The sequence below is a fragment of the Sinohyriopsis cumingii genome, chromosome 6 (assembly GCF_028554795.1).
Source record: "Sinohyriopsis cumingii isolate HCF-2022 chromosome 6, ASM2855479v2, whole genome shotgun sequence".
NCBI lineage: Eukaryota > Metazoa > Mollusca > Bivalvia > Unionida > Unionidae > Sinohyriopsis > Sinohyriopsis cumingii.
In genome coordinates, this window is record NC_142966.1 from 163,704,723 (window position 1) to 163,718,183 (window position 13,461).

The following is a 13,461-nucleotide window of genomic DNA, read 5'->3' on the forward strand; positions in this document are numbered from 1 at the left end:
AGTTAATAAAAGCATCTTCAGAAATACTAAACTGCATGTATAAAAAAGTAATTCTTGAAATATGTTGTACATACTAGTGAAATAACATGTATATAGATACATGTACCTTAAATAGTATACAGTCAAAACCACTTACCTCGACCCCTGTTAAGGCGATAACCCTGTTATGTTGGGCATAAGTTTCAGTCCAAAGTAACATGTTAACCCACATAATTTGACGAAATGCAACTTGTAATGTCCATCTCAGAGAAATTGTACAAGAAAAGATCCAGTGTTTCTGCTACTACCAGGACCTTTACCGCAAGGATGGAGAAAGTCATTACAAACCAAATTTTACTGATACAAATGTTAATCAACCAATCTCATCAATGCATGGTTTATCACTTGCATAGAGTGGAGAAAATCATGTTGTAAGTAAGGAAATTGGAAAAATGCATTTCTGACCTTTACAGGAGCTGCATTCACATGTCACATGTCAACACCACAACAATAAAGTTCATTCCACACAGCATCACAGATTTGATCTGTAACTCAGAAAGTTATCAAGTCACCATCATTAGATGTAGGTAAAAATACCTAATTTGTTTTACACAATATATTTTAAATGAATTAAGTACTTTTAGATAAATTAAATGGTGCTGACCAGGAAATTTACATAGTTACAGATAGAATAAAATTCACTATGCTTTGTGGAACAGCTGTTGTGTAATCTCATTCTAGTATAGCCAGGGTCGGTCACCAACTTAATCCATACACAATTAACAACGTTGGCTTCTTACAGAATTTGATGTTGAGACAGTTAACTTTAAAGACTTTAAAAACATTTTACAGTTTGTCGGTACATGAAGAAAGATAGCCTCATCTTTTTCCAGTACAGAGGCAAATTTTATTGGTAAAAACAGCATATGCTGGTGTTACAGAACCTCTGACAATCAACTAAAGTGATCCATTTTCACTCACAATATTGGTCAGTGACATTTTGCTACTAGTCACAAGTCAACACTAACAAAAGAAAACACTTTTTAAAAAGAGTATAGTCTTACATGTACATGTAATTAAAACGGCTTAGATTTTGGTCAGCATGAGAAAAAAAAATTTAAACCACTGCCATTGCTACAGTAACTTAAGTGTTGTAAAAACGTGTGACTTGTTTCTTAATCTCATTTAAAAGACCCCCAATCTTCTTTTCTGCAACCTGGTATGACTGAATTATTTTATTTTTTATTGTGCATTAGAAATGACATTTGTTTTTAGAAACAAAACACCTCATATTTTATACTTCAGATGCATAATCATTGTTCTGCATTAAATTTTTTGAATAAAGCCTGATATCTTGGGACCCATTTATGTCAACAATTTTTTGACACCCCCGATGTAATCGAGATAACCGGTTTTGTAATGCCTGTCATGTCTGCTTATGCATTTGTCTGTCGATGTGTCTTTCTGTGTATTGTGGTTATTAGTTGAGGAACATTTGTTTTTGTAATGAGGATGAAGGATAAGGCAGTTTTTGGTACTTAAAGAATAGCTTTTATTCTGCAAACACTGTTGGTAATAAAAAATTCTATGCTACTATTATTTCTCATGTTATCAGTTTTTGGCATGTTTCATGTTGTCATTTCAAACAGTCGAGCTATGCTGTCTTCTGACATCATTTGTTCTTCTGAATAATGTGAATAATTGTATTTTTTTCAGGTAAAATGGTATTTAAACATCCAGATATTTACCAGAAGCTTAAGGAGCAAAATCTCATCCCTGTCTCATATGTTGATGATGATGGACAGCCAACAATTACCTATCCATTTAATCCTAATGGCTCACCTGATGGAGTTGCTGCCCTTTGTTCTCAAGATGGCCGCCATCTTGCCATCATGCCTCACCCAGAGCGATGCTTCTTGCCATGGCAGTGCCCATGGATGCCTTATGAATGGCGTTACCATTGGGATGTTTCACCCTGGTTTAAAATGTTTCAGAATGCTTTTCACTGGTGCATTCAGCATTAGTAGTTTGATAACATTAAAAAGGCCATTTATCAAATAGTGCCATAGCAAGACAGTGTAGATGGATGGATATGAAAGTTAATTTATTAATAAGTTTTTGTGTATTCATAATTATGAAACAATGATTGAGATGTCATTTAATAGTGAATAAGCAAAAGATTTTTCATCATGGATAAAATATTTCAGAGTTTCTTTTGAGTTTTGTATTGTGCAGTTTCAAAAATAGGCTCAATCTATTCTTCTGACATTGTTAAAATGTTAGGTCTGTAACTCGTGACTGTCATGGACACTTTAAACAGCCTTAAAAGGGATCAAAATGGCACCAGGATTATTCTTCAGAGGTTTCATATATGGCTTGCCTTCATGAAGAAAAAGAGAACTTATGTTATACCTGTGAAGTAACTGGCTTTGTATGCAATCTGGTAAATCTATTTTACTGCAGTTTTGTGCATGATGAACTTATTCAGGACATTCATCACATTATTCTTAACCATCCCAGTGGAATGTTGGTCACTGTGGCCTATATTTTATTACATCAATTGCTTTCTTCTCAAGTTTTTTTTAATCTTATTGAAAAGTTGCTATCTTAGGTATATTGATTTGTTGGAATTTGGTCAGTTTTTTTTAGTTATGGAACTCACTAGTAAAAAAAAAAATCTCAGGTTCCTACTTTTCTAATGCTAATGACTGTTTTACAGGTTACCCACAGTGTAAATGTTTTGTCTTGCTGGCAGATATCCAGCTGTAGTAATGTTGTGTCTATGAATCTTGGTCTGGGTGTTCCTAGCGTCATTCTAAGGTGAAAATTGAGCACAATGACCTACTTTATTTTCTGTGTTGTTCAAAAGTAAACTTCATTTAAAGGTTTTATTCTTGTTAATCTTAATCTGTAGTCATGGAACTTGTTCAGGTGTTACACAGGGTTGTTGTTGTTGTTGTTGTTGTTGTAGTGTTTAACGCCATTTTTCAGCAAACGATAGGCTATACATGGCGGCCAGTATTAATGGTGGAGGAAGACCCTGAAAAACCCAGGGAAGAACCACCGACCCACGAGAAGCTACTGGCAGGCTTTCCCACGTACCCACGGTTACACAGGGTAGAAGTTTGCTACAGTGACCTATTTTTGTACAAATGACTTGTTCTGTCAAAGTTAACCACAGTATAAAAGTTATGTCATCCTGACAATTCTTTAGCTACATGGAGCTTTTTCAGTGTGTTCCTTGTTTGCATTATTGTCACCTCTCCCCCCCCCCCCCAGCTGAAGTTAGGTCACATTGACTTACTTTTCTTAGATTGGTTATTTAATTGCATGTAGGTAATTTCCAGCATTAGAGTTCTTGTTTTCTGGCATATCTAAAGTTGTAGACTAGGTACTCATATATAACTTGATCATAATATGCATCATTGCAAAATTCTATCCAGGAAAAAGAGATCACAATGACCAATGTTTCATGTATGAATTAAGGCCTTTCTTGATTTAAATTACCAGATGATTTGATTAACAGTATCTTAAGACTCCTGCCTGTGACAAATGCAGGAATTAAAATTACAAATTGGACAAACCTTCATGTGCACCAACAAGCTTGGTTGTCTCTCTGACAAATCTTTTTGCATAGGTACACATTTGTACCATTTTTAAAGTTTTGAATGCAAATTAATTAATTGCAATTACATCTTTCCTGAAGGTTTAGATGCACTAACCATTGCTAAGTCTTATAGATAGTGACAAAATGACATTAGTTTCTATTGGTTCATCTCATATTGTCTGTGATTGATACATTCAGCATTTGAAAATGCACTGCTAGAACTTTAGATTTTACAATTACTTTTTTTATGAAGAATAATTATATTAAAAAAAGATGAAAATATTTTATTATGAGTTTGTTAAAGGGTGTAGTAATGTGTACATTTGACACTCAGTGTATGCCATAGATGCATTCCTGAGGATATGGCATAAATTCAAAGAAATGTAAATTCATGTACATGAGCTGCATGCGAGTCACAACACATTGTGCCAGCAATGGCATAGAAATAAGCACAATATCACAAATTGAATTCTTTCTTATAAATCATGTTACAGTGAAAGCACGTTAATCAAGCATTACCTGTGTTCGTATTTGTTTACCAGCTATACATTAATGTTAACGTATTCATTTCTGTATACCTGCAATAAGACGCGCTTATTATGTTAGGAATATTGTCCGTCCATCTAGCATCTGACTGTTCTTCAGTCTGTTACCAATTTTGTTTCTATGCATTAACTTGAATTGTCCACCCTCTACTAACTTTGTGGATGGCTTGCACATGGAGAAAGGAAGAACCCTTATAATATTAGGGCCAAAAGTTCAGATGTCAGGGTCACTGTGACTGAAAGAAAAGATGGTTTATGCACAATAACCTGAGTTCTCCATCACCTGTGTTTACCAAACTTTGTGATCTTAGGCTGAAAAGGGTCAAAGCTTAAGGTCACTTTGACTAAAGGAATAAAAATGGTTGCTGCACAATAAAATTAGTTTTAGATAATATACCTGAACCAATCTTGGCGTACACTTAGGGTAAATGAAGAAACCTGTAGATTTAGGGTCAAAGGTCAACATCACTGACTGAAAGAAGAAAAATGGTTTTGCATAATATAGTTCTTCACCATATTACTTTACCAAAGTTGATAGAGAGATTGGACCAAAAGATTTGGAAGTAGCCTGTTGTTTTTGGAATGAAAGGTCAAGGTCTTTGTGGTTCAGAGAACATGTTTTTGCAGAGTAACTTTTGTTGTGCAGTAAGTTCTTTGACAAAGTGTTTTTGATAACTTGCACTTAAGGAAATAAAGAAACTGATAGATTTTGGGAGTCTAAAGGTCAGAGGTCATGGTAACTTTAAGTCAAATAAGTAAATTATGTTCTCTGCAATTTGACAATATCCAGAGTCAACCATACAGAGAGAGTCATTAAACACTTTGCAGGTGTATAATGTGTCTTTCTTAATATTTTTGTTATTGTAATTAACAAATCTATTAATTGAAGTCTGTGTATATGTGAAAGATCTGATAATTAAGGTAATTGTACGAAAAGTGTTCTATTAGTTTTATTAAAAATGTTAATCCCTTGTCAAATGTTAAGACGATTTCATTAATTTAATTACAAATGTTTACAGTGATAGCTCCATAAGAACGAAATCTATGGCTTTCATTGAAGCTGAAACATGTTTGAAATTTTAATCAGAATATGAATTATTTATGTACTAAGTTTGTGATTTATAAAAAATAATGCATTTCCAGATCAGAGTACAGTAAAAGGAAGTGCATTCTTACCATATGCTTGTGACATTACAGTTCCTGTTATGTTTACCTTAAAGCTACATTCCCTTGCAGAAATGAAAACTTGAGATATTGTGACTTTGTGGCTTTTCCAGTGTTTATAGGTGAAAATGCTTTGAGCAGCTACATAAGTCAAGAAATGCAGGGTGGGGAGTGTGAAAATGAACCTAAAATGCAGGCAGACACTTTATCATTTGAATAAGGTTAAATGTTTACCCAGTGCAATGTTGTTACCACTTTGGCGGCCTAGTGGTTAGAGTGTCTGCCTCGGATTCGGGAGGTCGCGGATTCGAACCCTGGCCAAGTCATAGCAAAGACTTTTAAAAATGGTACTAACAGCTGCCTCGCTTGGCGCTCAGCATTAAGAGGTTAGTGTTAGGACTGGTCGGCCTGGTGTCAGGATGATGTGACTGGGTGGGACATTCATGCTATGTGTCTAGGGCATCATGCCCCAGTGCTAGACATCACTATAAACTGTCACACTGCAGACATCATAGCGATCTGACTGAAAAATTGTTAAAGCTACATTAAAAATCTAAACCACACACACACACACACACACACACACCCAGTGCATTGTTGCTCATGCTCCTGTAGCACATGTCAATAAAACAGTGACAAGGTCAGTGAGACATGCTTAAGTACACTGCCAACCCATAACTAACTCAGAGGATGCCATAGCAAACTGTAGAGAGCATGCTCACTATTTCCAAGTGTTGCTATAAGACAATTTGCCCCGACCTCAAATGTGGTCTTCTTGAAAAATGTAGACATGATAATAAATAAAAATAATCATCTGAGCACTGTTTGCAATTTAAGGAAAGCAGTTCTTGTCAAAACCATCATTTCACAAGAGGATAATTAAACAAGATAGAATGAGTGATCTGGGAAGATGCTGGGGCAAGATTAGTGCTTTACTTCGTTATACACTTCAATGAACATACTTGTAATATAAATTAATAATCAGTTTTGTAAAAGAATGCAGCTTTTTGAGGTAATGTTAGTACTCTAGCTTGAATCTCATTTTTTTTTCTAGAATATTTGTACTGTATTTAAATGAACTTAACATCATGGGCATAACTCCTTGAAGTATCTATAACTTGTTCTCTCTGAAGATACTGAAACTATTACAGCCTTTTCAGTCATAATGTTTTTTGTACAAGGAATTTATTATAAATTTATTCCAGCAAGATTTACTTCCCTTGGGTACTCTTAGAATGAAAGACGGATACTGTAGTATTGCATATTTTTGTGGGTCTCAGATTTAACGGTTTTTTATTTAATAAACAGGATGTGATCATGGATGCCTAAATTAATGGTTTTGCCTGACAAAGTTTGCATCCTTTTGTACATCTAATTTCATGCATCAATAAATGCCTCAAAGAATACAGAAGAACAAAGTTATGCGAGCAATAAATGATGGCTGATTCAATGGTTAAAACAATACTACCGCCTGTATGAACACATACCAAACACTGTCAAGATAAATCACACTCAACATCAAAGTGAACCAATGCAGCCAACAAACACTAGGCCAGTCAATTTTTGAAGTAAAACACTATCCTTAATTTCTGATGACCCATGGTATTAACCCAGTGGTTGAAGAGTGGTAAAACTTAGATTCCTGTTGGTTTTGATATCATCATTCCACATGAACACTTGACTGGCTGCCTCTTGGCAGTTCAGTTTGCAAGCAGTGTCAGCATTCGATGTATTCAGAGCCAATCAAAATGTGAAGATACAAACTAAATTGAAGAACAATGGAATCCTTTGTTTGAGCCTGTTTCAACCAACTTTGACCACTTGACAAAGCCATCATCAATCAGATTCATGCTGAATGGGCAATTATGGCTAATGATTGGACCTTATTGTCCATGGCTTTAGGAATACTATACTGGACTTGTTTAATGCAACAACTTTAGGATTATTTATCCAACAAACTTGGGCATACCAACCGACATATATTTATGTGATGTTGATTCATTGGTTTTCTCAGAAAATCAGTGAAGCATGAGCTTCATTAGTTCATGGTAATTAGTGTATATACACTTGTGTTTCATTAGTAATTATGCTTTGAGCAATAGTTATAGTATTTTATAATCGCGTTTGTCATTGGATTAAGTATTTTTGGATCAAATAAGATGAGAATTTTCAAGGATATAAATTTTTCAACAACAGTTTCACTTGAATGAAGAACCGAGTTGAATAAGTGTTAAATTTATTTTCCATTTATAGTATCATTTCTTATTCTTCCATTAATTTTCAGCAATATCATTACTTGAATACCTAGTGCTTTTTCTCATTTTTCTCTATCATAATTTATCTCATAACATATTGATGTAATCAGTGAGTGGAAATGACAGCTACTTGATACTGTACAGATATGTGTACACAGAAATAATATAAATGCTTTAGGTTTCTTTTGTAAGGAGTTAACATTAATTGTAATCCTAATATTTGCTACCAGATCACAGAAATGATGCGATTTATTAAATAAACTTGTTGATTTCCAGGAATCAAATATTCAAAGAAAAGGGGGTCTGCTTTATTATATCCGATTAACTTTTTGTTGGGTCTTTAAATTTGTGGTTATGGGGCAATAACAAAAATTGGCAAATATTGGTTGGTTGGTTGGGGTATATGGCATTTTTGAGCACATGATAAAGCGGCCTGTGAAAAACATGGAAAGTACCACCGACCCACAGGAACCGACTGGAATGCAATCTCACATAGCCTGTGACTCAAACCCACTTAAAGGTGAGATGACGGTGGTCTGTACAGGCAAATTCTTTAGACCACGCAGTCACCACAAAAATTGATACCCCACGAAAATTAATGATGCTACAGTAACTTATTTTAAAACAGATTGTTTTCCAAATTTTTGGGGTTGTTTCTACTGTTAATGAATATTTTTTCTGAATTAATTGAACATTGAATATAGTGATTTAATTTATTTCTTTGTAAGTAGATTTAAAGTCGGCAATTATTGCTATGCTTTTTGTCCATTGCTAAGCTTTTTCCAACCTGTTTGAAGTTTGGTATATGCCATACAGGTAAGCATGTCATCACAAATGAAATTGTTTTTGCGTTCAATCAATTAGAGCAAGATTTGTATGCGTAATGGATGTACAGGGTTTTCCCACTTTTGTCCAGTATAGGCTATAGGTCCTTGTAGAAATATTTATTTGGTTTGTAAGAAATTTACGTCAGAGTATATACATTGACATATCAGAATGACCATGTATTGTGAATAATATTTTTCTAGAAAATGGTTTCAGCACTATTCAGATTTATCACTTCTTAATTTCATTAAAGTTTATGAATCTCAAAAAGTTTTGTTAGTTGTATATACAAATTGACATCCTGCTAAAGTTTAAGGATCTCAGAAAGTTTTGTTAGTCATATATACAAATTGAATTCCTGCTAAAGTTTAAGAATCTCAAAAAGTTTTGTTTGTCGTATATACAAATTGAATTCCTGCTAAAGTTTCAGAATCTCAAAAAGTTTTGTTAGTTGTATATACAAATTGACATCCTGCTAAAGTTTATGAATCTCAAAAAGTTTTGTTTGTCGTATATACAAATTGACATCCTGCTAAAGAGCTGAATAAAATTTTACTGATCAGGTCAAGAGGTCAAAGGTTAAGGCCAGAGTGCTCAAACTAAATGTTTGATAGAATACAGGAATAAAAAATGTAAATTAAATGCTAGGGATTTTAACAGCAGTAATAGATTACCTCGTATTATTATTACATTGCTGTCACTTTTCTTGGTTCTAGTCACCAGCCCAAGGTGAATTGGGAACTTGGAACAACATAAACATGGTCCCTGTGTGATACCTTTGTCACTTGCATCATTCAATCCTTCCTTGTACTTTGTTTGACTTGTTTCTGGGAGCTCCAAGAATTTCCCTATTTCTCGTACCTTTTGGCATATTTTGCTTCAATAGTGTCAATTTCTATGTTATATTTGACTTATTTCTTTACATTAATCTGTTTCCCCTTTTTGCTATTTTAGAGGTTTTAGTGGTTCCACTGGCTAAGTGATGTTCAGTAATTGTATCTGTTCATCAGAACTGGTATAGGGTATTTATTACATTTTACAGATATTTTCTGGTTTGATTTTTCTTTTATCATTTCAACATGCCACCATTAAGTTTTCACATGCAGCAGTAACATGGCTACGTGGGGCACTCACCCCACCTGCTTGACATGTGCTCAGTGCACTCATATAGTTGTCTTTTCTGTGCCTTGTCGACTCCTGAGGTGTTGGATTGAGCAGAAAGCCGCTTTTTCAATAGTGGATCTCCTCGTTTGTAGAAGTCAGCAGCACACTAAAGTGAGTCCTACTTTGCCAGTGGGAGGAACACACAGTTATCTTTAGCTTACTGAAGGAGTTCAGGTCTCAAGTCAGACAGGGCAGGAAGGGGCTCCACATCTTCAGACAAGTCATGTTCCCTGCATAGGAACTTCACAAGGAGGACTTTGTTGCCTGACATGTCACTGACTTTGGAACGGGTCATGGTACTGGATAGGGCAACCAATATTGGTCAGCAGTAACTCATCTGGGCTCCAGTCATCAAGTATCAGACACCTGGCAATTGGCATAGGTGAAGGCTGCATGCCCAGAACGGAGAGCATTCTGGCCTCTTCATGTGGGACATGGACAAGGTCAACACCCACTCCCTCATTTAACTGTTTTCCTCATTGGACTGAGTAGTGAGATTTGATTATTGACTTTTACAGTCATGAGGAATCTTCTTTCAATTAACAGCATAGAAATGCGGACTGCTTCCTAGCACTACATCGGTGCGTCGACGTGAAGACACCGCTGTGTAATGATCGCCACGGACATTGCGTTGGTCGATACGTACCTCAGCCATCAAAGAGACACTCGCGCCCCTTCTCTTTGACTGAATCCACTCTGAAGCTTTCCATTTCAGGACGTTCCAGACGAACGTTCTGAATGGACAGCATTAGAGGGGATCACTTTCGGAGTCCACTACATCCCAGACGAGAGAACTAGAGAAGGGCAATAGAATACTTGTTTGCAATGAGTTTCATTCACAAGCTACCACTTGATGTCTCCACAATTCTAAATCATTGTGCACTGGCGATGGGCGTATTTAGTCTGAATGGAAGTATCTGTGCACCTATAACTTCCCACCTTTGAAAATAATCTCAAGATTTTCAGAGTACCCGAGCAGGTTCAACGATCTCCTCGACCAATGAATACAACAACCCATAGAGTGACTGCTGAAGAGGGCTCTGTTGTGCAACAATCCACAGATTCTTCATCTAAAACTATTGAAACCCCTTTTTTCAATCGCTTGTGTGCTGTTGGTGATTTGATAATCCAGAACTAAAGGAGTCTATCTTGAGCATCCCTAACACATACACGACTTAGACTAGCGATTTCAGTAACTTAGGGACTACCTATGGTAGCCATTCTTTACCAGAAAGCGGGGTTACCAAAGAAGAGTGACTGAATCGAAGTTTCCACTGACACGTATGCAATCCAATTCTTGATGAGAGAAAGAGAGAGAGCGTCTTGACGGTTGTTTTCTCGAAAGAGTCCTAACTCAGTGGTTTGTAAATTAGTTCTGATAATAATTTATGACATGATGATTGAAGAGGAGAGGTAGATATGTCATCGGTGCAAGAAGACAATTAATTCAAAGAAAAACAAAGTACGAGACAGCCAAAGTTGTGAGCCATTTTTCTTGTAGCTGATTGGTTTTGCATTGAAACGTGCAAGACAAACATTTGTCTTAAATTTAGAGCCATCATCATTTGCAATATCAGTATTTAGCAGGCCCGGCCGTAGGATGTGCGCGGAGGGGGGGGGGGGACAAGGCAGCAAAAGTGATGAGCGGGGCTCGGGTACTCTGAAAATATTGCATTGCGGAGTTGATTTCCTGAAAGCGTGGGCCCAAGGTGGTTGCTTCGTTCGCAGTGCCCTAGGGCCGGGCCTAGTATTTAGTGTTTGGGCATAGTTTAATTTCATGGAACTAGCGCTAGTACTGACGTCAAAATATCTGGATACATTTATCTTGGTAAGAAGTTCAGGATAATGCTTCTAAATAGTAAGTAACAGTGAGTATATATTTCTTGTACGCTGTAGGCTGACTTTATTGTTAGATTTATCTTAAAACATAATGAGTCGATGGTATTACGATTGTTTTATTGTCACGACGTTTTTCTTTCGCATTTGACTTTTTTTTTTATTTTTTACTACTATTTGTATGTATTGTCTAATTTTGAATATAGATTGGTCTAACTTAATTGGAAAGAGATTATTCTGCAGGCTATGAACTGTTTTTATTGTTGTGGCTTTAATACCATTAGGCTATACGTGGCGGCCAGTGTAACCAGAAACTAGAATCCACGCGGATAGCTATCGTTAATGGCTAGCGCTTTAGACTACTCGGCTACCCGGGTTCCCGTTAGGAAGTGTATTGCTGCTGTAGTTGGTTCCATTTCTTGGATAACTTTTATGCACAGCTCTAAAATCTTAAGAGTTGATTCATATCGTCAAAGTTACAACCATATCTTCGTAAAGAAATGAGCTGCAGACCTTTCGATCCCTAATTCTATGATAAACATCTAGACCTCGGTTATTAATTCTATACATGTTAGTTATATAAGCTTTAGTTACATGTTGGCAATTGGTGTTGAATGCACTCCACTTAAAGCAAAGCAGCCTCACGAATTGTCAGCACAATCTGTCTGGTGTAGCAATAATAATAGCAGAATATATTTAGTGAGTTGTGAAATTTGAATTTCTTGTTGCATTAATTTATTTACTTATTGCTCATAGTTTGGTTTGGTTCTTGAGTTAAGTGCCGTGTTCAATGAGCCGACCTGGCTGATCTGACGCTACCACTAACCCGCTACGGCACCTTATTCTGCTTGCGCGAAAATATAACTCGTATTGAATTTGACTATGCTCCAGGACTCACTAAATGTATACAACATGATTTACCTGGAGATCTAGACTGAGTTTACCGTTATTGTGACCTTAATTTAGCGTTCCAAACTAGGTTTTAGACTCGCCTATTTTATGGGTTTTATTGCCCCTGGTGTTAACCAAATATCAGATATGTCAGGCGTAACTAAAGAGCTTAGTGGATTAAAACTTTATTAAATTAAACCTCTAAACAGCTCTTCTCTTTGTCTCAGGAACGGTATGTATCAGAAACGGCTCTACTTAAATTTCGAAGGTTTGTGTAAAGTTGATTGGCATGTTTTGCAACCAAGAAGGTTACGATATGACCTCCAATCAGGATTAATAAAACCAAATGATTTAATCAACCAGAAATATACGTGGCAGTAATCCGTATATAAAATGTATATAGTGTCCTAACGCAGATCGTTTCATACCACCAGCTCTGTACATCGAGGACTTCCCTCAGTTTTGTTAGTACTCAGTTGTATAATGCTTACGTTTTGCTCTACCTTGACCGACCATACAAACATACTCTAAATTTGGATTGTCCAGACAGTCATTATCCAATTCGATTTTTGCAATATTCTTACCCATACCCCTGTTTACATTTTCCAGAATTTTTGCAAAAGTTTCTTAAAATTTTTGCTTTATACTCCAAACAGGCATTTTTGCTTTATACTCCAAACAGGCATTTTATAATAGTTGTATACCGAGTTTCAGGGGGTCTCGAAAAGAAATTAATAGCAGATCTGAGATGAGATGTTTGTTTTACCAGATATCCAGTGCAACAAGGGGTATACCGATTAGGCCAACTACTACTACTACTAATAATAACAATACTAAGAGCATTGTCTTCATCATTTCGATATTATATGGCAACATTCTTTCTACCTGTTTTTTCACAAGAGCACTGCTTGATCGAATATCGATTTACTTCTCGCTTTGTCACGTTGATGGTAGCCTACTTTATCAAGTTGTCTGACCGAGATTGTTCTGTGCGTTTAACGCCCATTTCAGCACTTGATACATGTGACCAATATATCTGATAGAAGAAGAACCTGTCAAAACCCCAGGTAGAACCATCGATCTACAGTAGCCTGCTAAGGCAAGCTTTCTCAAATATCCATACTGGCTGAGCCAGGGACTCGAACCAACGCAGACAGAGGCTGATGCGATTAAATTTTACATGTTATTTCCGACA

The 13,461-nt window shown here is 36.2% G+C and overlaps 1 protein-coding gene across 1 annotated transcript in view; it reads left to right on the forward strand.

Annotated features, from left to right (window-relative positions):
- Positions 1–8,645, forward strand: part of LOC149798447 (phosphoribosylformylglycinamidine synthase-like) — a 104,187-nt gene extending 95,542 nt beyond the window's left edge. The window contains exon 25 of the mRNA XM_089963637.1: positions 1,696–8,645. Within this exon, the coding sequence (XP_089819763.1) occupies positions 1,696–2,003 (308 nt within the window). The 3' untranslated portion in view covers positions 2,004–8,645. The remainder of the gene's footprint in view (positions 1–1,695) is intronic.
- The last annotated feature ends 4,816 nt before the right edge of the window (positions 8,646–13,461 follow it).